This window comes from Hyla sarda, unplaced genomic scaffold, assembly GCF_029499605.1.
Source record: "Hyla sarda isolate aHylSar1 unplaced genomic scaffold, aHylSar1.hap1 scaffold_38, whole genome shotgun sequence".
In the NCBI taxonomy this organism is placed as follows: Eukaryota; Metazoa; Chordata; class Amphibia; order Anura; family Hylidae; genus Hyla; species Hyla sarda.
The window spans coordinates 357,342-372,536 of NW_026610399.1; the positions used below are offsets into that span (position 1 = coordinate 357,342).

At 42.6% G+C, this 15,195-nt stretch overlaps 1 protein-coding gene across 3 annotated transcripts in view; it reads right to left on the minus strand.

Moving 5' to 3' along the window:
- PKP2 (plakophilin 2) overlaps positions 1–15,195 on the minus strand; it is a 74,523-nt gene that overhangs the window by 17,376 nt on the left and 41,952 nt on the right. For all 3 annotated transcript variants that reach the window (XM_056553769.1, XM_056553768.1, XM_056553767.1), the window contains 5 exons: positions 12,888–12,988; positions 10,719–11,407; positions 7,547–7,694; positions 4,613–4,820; positions 945–1,122 (listed from right to left, as the gene is read on the minus strand). In XM_056553769.1, coding sequence (XP_056409744.1) covers positions 945–1,122; positions 4,613–4,820; positions 7,547–7,694; positions 10,719–11,407; positions 12,888–12,920 — 1,256 coding nt within the window. In that variant the 5' untranslated portion in view covers positions 12,921–12,988. The remainder of the gene's footprint in view (positions 1–944; positions 1,123–4,612; positions 4,821–7,546; positions 7,695–10,718; positions 11,408–12,887; positions 12,989–15,195) is intronic.

Here is a 15,195-nt window from a genome sequence, read left to right on the forward strand (position 1 = left end):
TGTATGAGCACTATAAACTGCACACTATAAAGAGGCCCTGTGCAGGGACACCTATCTTTCAGCAATAGGTTCATGTGACCGTTATTTTAGAAGGGAACAGTGTTTGGTGGTGTTGTACTTTAGGGAGATCTAGATGTGACTTTTTTCAGGAGGCACAGTGTATGGTGGCAGGATATCAAGTGGACACAGTATGTGACACTATCTTCAGGGGTCACAGTAAATGGCAGTATAGTATTGGGGGGGGGGGCACAATGTGTGGCATGAGTTTCAAATCACACAATGATGGGACACAGGAGGCACAGTTAATGACTGGGGGGGGGGGACACACACACCGTGTTTGCACTGCTGTTATATTCAGAGGGTACAGTATAAGGCACTGTTATATTTATATGAATACAACCTTGTCCCTTCAAATGCATAGAGGTCTGGCATGATGGAGCAGAGAAGGAGAGAGACAATTTGCTATCAGAAAAGACCCCACCTGTACATGCTTAGACTGTTATATTAGTACTGTAACTACACATATGGTTTGCCATTAGGTTATTATATTTATGTAATTAATTTCAATATGTTGCTAAGTTTGATTCTGGTACCATTTATATGTAATGAGATTAGTTCTGGGACTGTATCCATTTATCTGTATCTTATCTATATATGGTTGTTTGAAAAGATGGAAATTCAGGCTTTAGGATGGGTGGTGTGTAGCGCCTATACAGGGAAAGGGTTTGCATGGTGGTCTAAGGGTCCTTATCAGGGTAGAACAATGTAAATTTTGCTTTCAAGACCTATGCTTAGACCACTTTGCTAGTGGCACCCACACACAAAAATGTCAGGTGATTTTAACAGTTCAGAGCCTGTAATTCGTTTGCATCCCCCCCCGTGTTCGCTGTAACACACAAGCCCCCTACATGCCGGTCATACAGCTTGATGTATTAAGTCCTCACCTGAGGCAGCCAGAGGCATTGTAGAAGATATCAGGGTCAGTCATGAGCTCATTTTTTGAATACTCTCCATCCTTCCAGCCGGAACACGGGATAATGATATTGTTGGTCAAGGTCTGCAGAGCATCTCGGATTAGCATAATCTTTAGCTGATCATTGGAAGACAAGTTCCACATTAATCCTGCAATATTACAAAAAAAATTAGAGGAAAAATATTGCACAGTGGGGGCAGCACATGATTAAAGGTTCTAAAAGGTGCACACAGCAGATGGAAACCTGTGTTACGGAGCCATAAGAGAACTTGTATTGGGCAAACTTGTATTTTTTAACTACCGTGTAACTAATATCATATAATCTATTAAAAAACTTGTTTAAGTGGGATATCATGTAAAAATAAAAATGAATACACATACATAAAATAAATATTAATGGCCCCGATGCTCTTTGCCACAATATATTTTGGCATCCAGATATACCTGTGACAGAAAATTAAAATACGGTGTGAATCTGGCCTAACCTAAGTTTATTCTATAGTTCAGTAGGATTATGGTGATAACTATACATACATTTTGTTATTCTTTGCTGTTCATACAATAAAGTCTAAAGTTTCTAATGTCAATGGAGCTGTGTATATCTTTGTTCTATGTTGGACGAGCTATACTTTCTATATATTCTATACTTTCTATATATAATTTTATTTTATTATTTTGTTATTCATTTATTTATTTCTAATTGTGTCACCATTTCTAATTGTGTCAGCTGGAAAGGAGAGTTCCTCACTCTCTGAAGTTATCTCTGATCCCGGCTACTGATGTATATGTATGTCAAATATTGCCAAGGGGTTAAAAGGGGTTATCCAGGAATAGCAAACCAGAGCTAATTTCTTAAAAACAAAAACGATTTCTGTCTGTCTCCAAGTTGGGTGTGGTATTACAACTTGGCTACATTAATTTCAATGGAACAGAGCTGCTGAACCACACACAACTAGGAGACAGACAGGGATCAGTTTTTTAAAGACATTAGCTCTGTTTTGCTATTCCTGGATAACCCCTTTATAGTGAACATCCAACTGATCTCCATATTCCCTGCCTAAGACTGTACGTAAAATATAAAATACTAATTGCACCCACCACAAGGGGAAGCTTGCTGCATACTGTGGTACTATTGAGTTCAATTCATGTATATGTGTAGAGTATTCAGCGAGCTTCCCCTAGTAGTAACTGCAGACATAATGTTATGTGTCTAGGCAGAGATTTTGGAGCTCTGTATTAGGGGAATTTTTTTTTTTTCAGTCACAAAAATATAGTAAAAAAAAAAAAAAATAATATATTATATTATATATATATATATATATATATATATATATATATATATATATATATATATATATATATATATATATATATATATATATATATATATATATCAGCATATAAATTATTTCCCAAGTTGAAAAAGAAACATGAGAAGAGCAGAAGGGAGGGTATTTACACAGTGTCACTTGTGTTGCCTTTTGATACAATGTCAGAAGCCGGGAGTGAATGTATCTTTTGTGACTTGGTAAGGAGAACATCTACTGTATTTCTGCTCTACAGAATGTCGGCTGTAACACTGTATCAATAGCTTTTAGCCGTCCTGCCCATGAGTCATCACAAGCGCAAGAACTTGGAATTTTAAATCCAGAAGTTCCCCCAGGCTATTGGCGTGACCTTGTATATTTATTTATTCCCAGGGCAGTTGACGCTCCCATACACAGTTTATTTAAAAATAATAATAATAATAATAATAATAATAATAAAAAAAAAGAAAAAAAAAAAAAAGAAAAAAATTATTATATATATATATATATATATATATATATATATATATATACACACACATATATATATACATATATATATATACACACACATTTATATTATATATTATTATCATCCATCATCATCATGGAGGGAGAATCACAGTTTTTCACATTTTTGGAGTGCTGCTGGATTATTGCCAGAATGTTTTGCTCCTCCTAGAAGGCTTTGCCCCAGGAGCTTCCACAGTCCTCACATTTATTGTCTATATATCCCTTTATTACCTCTTGCCTTTAGATATAGGCATTGTGGGGGAGATTTATCAAAACCTGTGCAGAGGAATAGTTGCCCAGTTGCCAATAGCAACCAATCAGATCGCTTCTTTCATTTTGCAAAGGCCTTGTTAATAATGAAAGAAGCGATCTGATTGGTTGCTATGGGCAACTGGGCAACTTTTTCTCTGCACAGGTTTTGATCAATCTCCCCCAAGTGTGTTATTATTGAACACTATATGGCAGTTTTATTTGGACACAATATGGCAGAATTACTTAGTAACTACTGTGGTGGCCCAGTACAGGAGTTGTACCCATGTACCCTAGCTGTCCTGTCAGGCAGCCTCCATGCAGTACCCCCTTGTACAGTTATCTTTGTATGTAAAAGTGTTATGTCTTTAAGAACCAGTGTTGTGATTGTAACCCGGTGAGGTATAAGTGAACATGTGACTTTAGGGTGACCTATGGGACCCCTCCTAGCCTCCCCCATATAAGCCCTGGGAGGAGCTAGCTCACTCTCTTGAGTTCCAGTTAAGTCTTTGCTGAGTTGTAGTGCAGTCAAGTCCCAAGAGTGTGTCTGAAGTCCAGAGGAGGCCTCAAGTCAACCACAGCCACAAGTCTACAAGTCCACAACCCCCAGGGTCCCAGTCAGTCAGAGCCTGGTAGGATACAAACTGGGTATAGTCAGTCCCAGTCAAGTCAGTCAAAGTCAACCTGTCTTCAGTCAGCGTGGCCTGCATCAAAATTGTCCCAGTCCACTGCAGGTCCCAGCGAGCCCTAAGGTCTCTGAAGTCACTGGTCACCTCCATGAGCTTGGCTAAGCTGTATAGACTATTCCACCTATCTAACCCTGTAAAGCTACTGTTGTTCTGTAACTTGGCGTCGGAGTCATTATTGCTCCCGTGCCTAGCCCAGGATCCAGCGGTCTACCTCCGGGTGGTACTGAGGATAAACCACACCCTGGCATCACAAACACAAGGGGTTAATGCCATCTGCCCCTAGGGTAATTCCATCTACCCTGCATCCCACCCTCACCACACAGCTATAGCACTACTACTTGGAGACCGTTCGATTTATTTTTAGTATTTCTCTTGGTTTATCTCTTTCCATGATGCATGCCCCTGAGTAATTTTTGACCCTTAGATAAAAGTTTGCCCCAGAAGCCTCCATAGTCCTCACTATGTCCTCTATTTTATGCCTACATGAATTGTCAGATGATTCCAATCATGGGGATAAAATCTCCACCTCATGTGTAGTTTTTATTGGACACTATGTTGCAGTATTATTTATACACTATGGAAGAGATTCATCAAGACCTGTGCTGAGGAAAAGTTACCCAGTTGCCCATAGCAACCAATTAGATCACTTATTTTATTTTTCAGAGGCCTTTTCAAAAAGGAAAGAAGCGGATTGGTCTGCACAGGTTTTGGTGATTCTCCCCCAATATGGCTGTATTAATCACTATAAATAAATAACTAGCACTGCACAGTTATTCTCACTTTCTTTTTCCGCTTTGTCCATGATAACAGGGAATAGGGGTGATTTGATAACTTGAAGAAGTCTTTGCCCTCCCGAGAGAAAGTTTTGCCCCAGTCCTCACCTGTGATCTGCTTCTTTATCTCCAGATCCCGGCTTTCCTTCAGCAGGCTCAGAAGAGTAGGCATGGCGCGTTGTTCGCACACTTCTAGCTTGTTGTCATTGTCTTCGTACACCAGATTCCGGAGCGCGGCGCAGGCGGCACGCTGAACCTCCTCATTGTTGTTGCTCAGGAGCTGAATCAGCTTGGGGATTGCATGCAGACTGTATACCTGGGAGAGAGAGGGCATTGATCGCAAAATGTGGAAAAACAAAGGAGACCATGCCATGCTCCAAAGAGGGTTTAAACTAAATAAAAAAAATACATACTAATATATATAAAATATATATATAAAAATATATATATATATAAAAATATATATATATATATATATATATATATATATATATATATATATATATATATATATATATACACACTTTGCCAGGACACCCATCTTTTGGGATTTGCTCCTCTCATTTGAAGACTTTGGATTATTATTGAGAATGCCCTTACTGTACTGACTAGTCCCCCGCTGATGTGAACTATACCCAGAGGCCGAGCTGCTCTTTCAGCACTAAGCTTTAGTATTATTCGCTGAATTCCAGAGGGGATTACAGGCGGCTCCCTGACCAAATAACAGTGTGTCCCCTCCAAGAGGTAGAGTCCTTATGTGAAATTCCAGTCGTCCCATCAAGCTAAATCACCGGCCCCAAGATGAACTCTGGTTTACAGCTTGTGAGGAAGAGGAAGTAAATGTAGCCATATATCCATCTTTATTTTAGATCCACCTCTATTTTATATCTACATCTATCCATCGTTCTATATTTTATGAATAACTTTTCATCTATCTTATGTCCCTCTAGAGAGCTCTGACTTATCAATTCCAGGCCTATAAAGATTAAATTAAATAAATGCTATGTCCACATTCCTGCCCTGGATTCCTCTATTCAGCACCCTACACTTTGCAATAATAATCTATATAATTAGATTATATAATGTTCCTTCCTAACCCAGTGTTTCCCAACAGGGGTGCCTCCAGCTGTTGCAAAACTACAACCCCCAAGTTGTAGTTTTGCAACAGGATTCAGCACTCGACACTATCTGACTATTGCACGTGTCTATACCAGCCTGGCATGGCTGGAAAAAAGTCCATAGCTGTGTCCCATTCTCACTGCGGCTATTCTGACAAAGCTTAGTCCCACTTACAGTACTTGCTGGTCACACTCGTGGCACTGCGGAAACAGCGGCAGCAGGGGGATCAGGGCAGGAGAGTACACATTTAAGATTTTTACCAAAATCTGGTAAAAAAAATAAATTCCCAGACAACCTCTGAAGAGGTTGTCTAGGATTATAATTTATTTATTTATATTTTTCAAAAACAGCACCACTCCTGTCCACACGCATTGTGTACTATTGCAGCTCAATCCCATTTACCCAAATGTAGCTGTAATGCAATACCAGAAACAACCTGTGGACAAAAGTGGTGCGGTTTTTGCAAGAAAGAAGCAGCATTTTTCTAATCCTGGAGATCCACTTTAACCTCTTCCACAGAGGTGCAGAAGTAAAAGCTGCAAATGGGCCTTGCTACCTGAGGGGGCCCATAGCACTTCTGCCACATAAAAGGGGGGTGGGGGGGGGACCTGAATATAAATGGTTCATGGTTAACAGGGGGAGGAGGGGGCCCTGTAACTGATTCTGCAAGTTACGTCTCTGCACTTCTGCTTGATATAAGACACCTGTAGAAATATTAAGATGTTTACCCATAATTATCCAATAATACAAAAGGTAAGCTATATTAATATTAACCCCTTTTGTGCCCCCACATATCCGCTCATTACCAGAAATACAGTTTTACTGCATACAGTTCTGTACCTTGTGTAGTGCAAATCCCTTTAATGGGAGCTTAGCTGCAGTAACCCAACATGGCCACTACACAGTGTATGGCGCTGTCTGCACCTGACTCTGCTCTCTGTGTAAGTGAGCACCATGGCTCTGGCCGAAACCTGATCCGCCTGGTACGTGGTGTCAGCATACTACTGAACTTATGCTGGAGGACCCATACTGAGGATAGGCCATCAATAAAACAGCTTAAAATAAAACTTTAACCATAAAACAGGATATTCATTATAAATTATTATTCTTTAACCCATTAGGTATCGTATCACTAACCCCTAAACCACACAATGTAACAAATATGTATTGTACATATGGAAGTTATTATATAAAAAAATATATATTTTTATAATTTGTATTATTTTTATTATTATGTGTAGTATTATTTTTATTATTATGTGTCTTATTATTTTTATTATTATTTTTATTATTATTATTTTTTTTATACTACTACTACCACCACCACCACCACCACCACCACCACCACCACTACTACTTTTATGAAATAAAAAAAATTCTAAAAAAAATACCTATACATTATATAAAAATATAATAACTATTGCAATGTTTCAGACACAGATGCACAGGGCATGATCATAAATAATCCAATAAGGAAGGAATTCCAGAATCCAGGCCTAAACATAAAATATATGAAAGATAATAAAACACTTACGGTATAAAGCCCAGGACAAAGTCACCTCTTTGATGTTTCGGGTGCTGCACCTTATGGTGGTCTATACACTGTGTTTTATCAGACTTTTACAATCTTTAAATAGAGTATTTTTTAAAAAAAATCTTTTCCAGTCTGGATGTTGGTAATAAGAACTATAACAGGATTAGGGATTATGTGTTTGATCTGTCAAGCAGGGAGCAGGTACAGACAGGACGCCAGGATTCAGGCCGGAATCTACAACAGGATCAGAACCTTTTTTGATAGTCACAAGATCATTTTCTGCTTTTGTTTCTATATGAAATAATCTTACAATCATTTTATATGGTGGTTACAGGGGTTGTCACCCAGCTTTCCCAGAAACAATGGCTGAATGGAATTTGGTAACTCACCTTTTTCCTGGACTCTGCTTTCTGGAAGCATTCATGCTGTATGTAACTCGCTGCCGCTGTCAGCCAGTAAGCAGTGGTATTGTCATTCCCCAGCAAGTTTACAGCTCTCTCCAGAGTCATCTGCACCTCTGACGCCCCGGAGCCAACGCTGGAACAGACATAATAACAATATAACTAAAAGGAGAGCTCCGACTTTCGAAAAACTACAATGCCTATAGCACTGTTTTCCAACCAGGGTGCTTCCAGCTGTTGCAACACTACAACTCCCAGCATTCCCGGACAGCCAGCAATGGGACTCTCTGTACGCCAGTGGTCTCCAACCTGCGGACCTCCAGTTGTTGCAAAACTACAACTCCCAGCATGCCCGGAGTTGTAGTTTTGCAACAGCTGGAGGTCCGCAGGTTTGAGACCACTGCTGTACGCTGTATACCTATGCCCGGGCTGCAAAAGATACAGAAAATGAACTTAACTCACCCACGTCGGCCGCACGCTGGGGACGGGAACGCCGGACAGCAGTCAGCCTATCACCGGCCAGAGCGATGCCCCGCCCTGGCCAGTGATAGGCTGAGCCCACTGTCATGTATGAAGCCGGCTTCTTACATGGCTGTCCGGCGTTCCCGTCCCCAGCGTGCGGCCGACGTGGGTGAGTGAAGTTTATTTTCTGTATCTTTTGCAGCCCGGGCATAGGTATACAGCGTACAGCAGTGGTCTCCAACCTGCGGACCTCCAGCTGTTGCAAAACTACAACTCCCAGCATGCCCGGACAGCCGTTGGCTGTCCGGGCATGCTGGGAGTTGTAGTTTTGCAACAACTGGAGGTCCGCAGGTTGGAGACCACTGGCGTACAGAGAGTTCCATCGCCGGCTGTCCGGGAATGCTGGGAGTTGTAGTTTTGCAACAGCTGGAGGCACCCTGGTTGGGAAACCCTGGCCTATAGTGTTGCATCCAGTGCCAGTGCATCACCTGTCTTTACTTGGTAACCTGGGCACCCTGTGGATACACCAATGATCCCACATAAGGCAATATCCTTTTATTACTTAGTACTATCTAAATGTATTACCTAATGAGAGCCAGGAAATCAATGGTCAATGGCTTGAAATGGGTTATCCCAATTCACAAATGTATCCTCCATCTACAGCAGGGGTCTCAAACTCCTAAACTAAATTTTGGTGATTTCTTAAGGCATTTAGCCCCGCTTCGGACAAGCAGCGCTAAATGCTAGAAGACTTAACACACTTTGGCAAACACTGTTACTGTACCTACATCTGCCTGCTGCAGCCTACAACATGCCTTCCTGGAGGGATGCATCCACAGCGCAGGACGCCGGGTCACTGACGTCCTGTGCAGCGCATGTGATGACGTCACCTAACGCGTGCATCCCCGCAAAGAAGGCTCGTTTTAGGCTGCAGCAGGCAGATGTAAGTACTGTAGATGTGAAACTTAACTTGCCTAATTACTAGTCTAATAAGGGAGGACCTGCTTATCACCAGGGGCTAACCCATCTTCTTAGGGGGCATAATTGTTTAAATAGGAGCCCTACCTGCCAGGGGTAATATCTATCTGGGGGCCTGTACACCTATTGGGAACCCCTAACTGATCATCAGGTAGGGCTCCCCAGTAGGTATAGAGGCCCCCAGATATATATTACCCCCCATCAATGACGGGGATCATATCTATATGGGGGCCTGTGTACCTACTGGGGAGCCCAACCAGATGGGGCGCATGATTGGGGGCATTATATGTGAGGGGCACATGATTGGGGGCATTATATGTGAGGGGCGCATGATGGGGGCATTATATGTGAGGGGCGCATGATTGGGGGCATTATATGTGAGGGGCGCATGATGGGGGCATTATATGTGAGGGGCGCATGATGGGGGCATTATATGTGAGGGGCGCATGATGGGGGCATCATATGTGAGGGGCGCATGATGGGGGCATTATATGTGAGGGGCGCATGATGGGGGCATTATATGTGAGGGGCGCATGATGGGGGCATTATATGTGAGGGGCGCATGATGGGGGCATTATATGTGAGGGGCGCATGATGGGGGCATTATATGTGAGGGGCGCATGATGGGGGCATTATATGTGAGGGGCGCATGCTGCCCAGCCTCACCCAGCCTCTACCTCCAGTGGCCCCCAGATAATTTGAGTTTGAAAACCCCGATCTACAGGAAAGGGTGATATGCTTATTAGGGGAGATTTATTAAAACCAGTCCAGGAGGAAAAAGTTGCCCAGTTGCTTATAGCAACCAATCAGATTGCTTCTTTCATTTTGCAGAGGCCTTGTCAAAAATATAAGAGGGTATCTGATTGGTTGCTATGGAAAACTAGGTCACTTTTCCTTTGTACAGGTTTTGATAAATCTCCTCCATTGGTGGGGATCAGACTGCTGGGAGGAAAACCATGTCTCTAAAACTAATCCGCAGGTAGCATTTTATTCACTTTCTATGAGGATTTCTAACATTGCTAAGCTGGATCAGCTTGTTATTCCCCATTTTGTGAGTGACTGTAAATGACTTTACAAGTTGGGAATACTCCTTTAAGAGCCGAGTAATCTGAGACAGACTAGTTGCTAGGGAATGTGCTTCCTAACAACCCTACTGAAAAGACTGGTTGCTAGGGATACACAGCAAAGTGACAATCCAACTACTCTCGTATTATTGATAGTCTGTGGTTGTTTCCATTGTAGTATTATATGCCACTATTTGTAATAAAATGGATAAACTTGGGTCTGCCCGATATGGAGCCTATGTTATTTAGAGACATCAGAAGGGGACCCCCCTCTGACATCCATATGCTATAATATGACACCTTTAACAGAAGAAAGGGACAACATGATCAATAGGTGCCAATGGGTTATCATGGACAGGAACCAACAAAGGCCCACAGTCTCCTATATATAATATATTATATATATATATATATATATATATATATATATATATATATATATATATATATATATATATATATATATATATCTCTATATATATCTCTATATATATCTATATCTATATCTATATCTATATCTATATCTATATCTATATCTATATCTATATATAATTGTTGTAACAGTTAAGAAGTAAATGTGGAAAACATTGAGCCAATAGACCACACAACTGGAAATGGAAAATATGGTTCAAATGTAGATGCCACTACTGACTCACCCCACAGCGTCTAGCTGTACACCATCATGCTGTATAACATTTCCACTGCTTGCCGCTGCAGCCATTGCAGCTGTCATTGTAGCCCTCCTTCCACCTAGGTCAATGCCGCTGAGTGCTGCAGGTGACTGGATATACTCCTTTCGGTAGGTTGCATACCTCGTGCTGGACTGATTTGTATCAAATCTGTTGGACGTCATTTGGGACCTTGCTTGAGCAGCAGCCCCAGCCGTTTGGGCCTGGTAGTGCCTCTTGTCTAGGAGGTTATCCATACTTTGGCTATTCCGGTGATGGTAGTAGGGTCTGGACGGACTGGTGGGAACACTATTTATGAACACTGAATCTTGGTCAGACTGGGTGGATTTTTTGACAGTGCTTTGCCGAGGTCTAGTTCCCTGACCAAACTCTGAGCGAGAGTATCGTGTGGTGGACATATTGACCGCCCTGGACTCCGGATAACGTAGGCTGGCTGCCGTGGCGTTTCTTCGCTGGTCATAGGCAGCTATTAAAACCTCTTGTTTTTCTGGAGAGATATCCCTTCTCACAAGAGGTCGTCTCTGGCCACCATCCTGCTCAGCACCCCATTGACTGTAAGACGAATAAGTCTTGGCCCATCCATTTTCATGTGCTCTCTGGCCATACTGGGCGTGACCACTACCCCAACCATTCTCATGTACAGATGATGTATAGTTCTGTCAATAAAAGTCAAAAATATAAATTTAAAGAGGGAAGTAGGATATAAAAGTATAGATTTATAAGATGAGATTCAGATTTCAGCTTTTTGTTAGTTGAATTTGGAAGCTCATCAGCATGGAGAAATGTGTGTGGGTACAGGAAAATGGCATGCTGACACCCGGGGCACAAGACAATGGCATGCTGACACCTGGGGCACAGGGCAATGACACCCGGGGCACAGGACAATGGCATGCTGACACCTGGGGCACAGGGCAATGACACCCGGGGCACAAGACAATGGCATGCTGACACCCGGGGCACAGGGCAATGACACCCGGGGCACAGGACAATGACACCCTGGGTACAGGATAATGACACTTGGGGTACAGGACACCCAGGGCACAGGAAAATGACACCTGGGGTACAGGATAATGACACCTGGGGTACAGGATAATGACACTTGGGGTACAGGATAATGACACTTGGGGTACAGGATAATGACACTTGGGGTACAGGATAATGACACTTGGGGTACAGGATAATGACACTTGGGGTACAGGATAATGACACTTGGGGTACAGGATAATGACACTTGGGGTACAGGATAATGACACTTGGGGTACAGGATAATGACACTTGGGGTACAGGATAATGACACTTGGGGTACAGGATAATGACACTTGGGGTACAGGATAATGACACTTGGGGTACAGGATAATGACACTTGGGGTACAGGATAATGACACTTGGGGTACAGGATAATGACACTTGGGGTACAGGATAATGACACTTGGGGTACAGGATAATGACACTTGGGGTACAGGATAATGACACTTGGGGTACAGGATAATGACACTTGGGGTACAGGATAATGACACTTGGGGTACAGGAAATAATGTGCTGTCTCTTGGAGTAACAAGGAAAACATCACAGTGTTAAAAAGGAAATACAAATGGGACGACAGGGCAGAGACACCCGACATCTGCAGTGCACACTGACATACAGTACAGTATGGGTATTTAGATAAAAATCCCTGTGTAAATCACTCATGGGTCTGGGATGTGCTGATTGAAATACATAGAGACGTCACAGTCTATTTCTCCTGGTATGTAAACATTCAGAATCTATAGGTGTGTCCGACTAAGGAGATAGAAAACCTTCCTTAGAGCAATGCCGATTCTTCAGGGGCCACTATATAAGGGATAGAGTATAGACACGGTCCGAGGGTAGAGTTAGGTTTTAATTACAGACAAATGTGGCTTTAGCTCAGAAGTTTCAAAGGCCCCAGACAGGGATGATAAAGGGGTGAGGATTCTGTCAGGCCGATCCTAAACAATTCATTTTTATCTCTATTGGGACCTTTAATATTTTTAGAGTCTAGTAAGTGGAATTTTCTTTCATCTATCAGAAAAAAAACAAACACATTAGAAGAGATTTAAATTGGTTACTATGGGTAATGGCTTTGACTCTGCCTGTCACACCAGGCCGTTCCCTTACCTTCATGCTGTCATATTTATAAGGTGATCTCATGGTTTCCCTGTGTAGAGTTGAGTTGTAAAGCGCCTGATCTGGAATGCTCACGGATTTGTGAATTGTTCCTGAAAGACAAAAAAATAAATAAAAAATTTAGACACACACATAGATTTTATAATAACCACTGTATTTGGAATTTTCTCTCTGTTTCTCTATGGTCACAGATTTAACAGGACAATTAATGATAATCGGGCATGCCCCTTTAAGAAACATGTGAGACACAAATAAGAATATGCAGAAATAGATTAAAAATTCACCTGCTGGCATGGGTTCTCACTGTGCTCCTTCTTATCTATGCTGATGTGTGTGAACGTGTATTTGTATAGTCAGAAGATAAACAGAAGACATTTCACATGTTCTGCCAGAATCTCATTACTGTGTATGTTACCATCGAGCCCCAAGAAAGAAACCTGAACCTGCTAAAATATATAAGGAGACGGCAAGAACAGCACTTCCCATATACATATATGAAAAGTAGCTCTCCTTCCCAGAATTCCCAGTTGAGCGTGAATGGCCGATGGCTGTCCGGGCATGCTGGGAGTTGAAGTTTTGCAACATCAAGAGGAGGTTTGAGACCACTGGTATAGATGGGGTCACCACTATACACACGATGGCCCCGACATACAATCATTTCAACATACGATGGCCTCTCAGAGGCCATCGCATGTTGAAGGCAGCATCAACATACGATGCTTTTTTATGTCGGGGCCATCGTATAAATGGCTATCCTGCAGTGCAGACTGCTTCAGCTGCCCCCGGATAGCCGTTTACGGTGCCCTGTGTGGTCCGCTGACGATCACTTACCTGTCCTCGGGGCTCCGTAGCGTACTCCTCGAGATTCCCTGCATCGTCGGCGCTCTCCTTCGTCGTCATCACGTCGTTGTGCACGCCGTCCCGTCATCCAATAGGGGCGGCGTGCGCAGCTACGTGATGGCGGCGACGGAGAGCGACGTTCCCTGGCAGCAGAGACCTTCCCGGAGCGTCGGGGACACCACGGGGATGCGGCGACAGCAATGGAGGGCGACATCCAGGGCAGTGGTGACGGTCCAGAGCGGCGGTGGACACTAGTATAACCTCCAATACCAGTGGTCTTCAACCTGCGGACCTCCAGATGTTGCAAAACTACAACTCCCAGCATGCCCGGACAGCCGTTGGCTGTCCGGGCATGCTGGGAGTTGAAGTTTTGCAACATCTGGAGGCCCACAGGTTGGAGACCACTTTCCTATACTTTACATTGCACGGATCCCTCAACATACGATGGTTTCAACAAACGATGGTTCATTTGGAACGGATTATCATCGTATGTTGAGGGACCACTTGTATGGGCACTCTAGAGGGAGGGGGATATTAGTCTGAACAGTGGCTTTAATTCAGTATGTTGGTATTGGCCAATCTCTGTGTGATGGTGATGGTAGTTCTCATGGCAAAAATATTTGTCCCTTGTATAGTGGTGTAATTGGTGATATTGAACTGTGTATAGGTGTTTTTATTTCCCAACAGTATGATGGTATTATTCATTCACTGCAGTGATTATATGTCATCCTGGTGTGAAGATATTTTATATATGTTTTTAAATTCTAATCCTGTGCGTCCCTGGTTGAGCAGCGATGCATACACTGTATGCATCACTGCTCTATTACATTTATGGGGCGGGTGGGTGCACACTGCTAACCCATGCTGTGCCACTGACTTCTATTATAATCTTATATCTGCCCCGCCACCACTATATCTGGTGCTGCATTGACGCAACCATCTCACAGCCAATCTGATCACCATGTGAAGTCTGCAGAAAATGAAGTAGCCCCATTGCTAAGGCTTGTCTTAACATAAGCAGATTAATAATAATAATAATAATATCATCATCAAAATCTAGAGAGGCCTCCGATTAGAAACTCCAACACTATAATTGGAAAAATTGCGGCTCGATTCTTGCATTAATGTTAACTCTTTGCATTCCTGTGCTTTATGCCTTATTGACTGTGTCCCTCCCCTTCATGACATTTTCAGGATACGTTATGATTAGAGATGAGCGAACTTACAGTAAATTCGATTCGTCACGAACTTCTCGGCTCGGCAGTTGCTGACTTATTCTGCATAAATTAGTTCAGCTTTCAGGTGCTCCCGTGGGCTGGAAAAGGTGGATACAGTCCTAGGAGACTCTTTCCTAGGACTGTATCCACCTTTTCCAGCCCACCGGAGCACCTGAAAGCTGAACTAATTTACGCAGGAAAAGTCATCAACTGCCGAGCCGAGAAGTTCGTGACGAATCAAA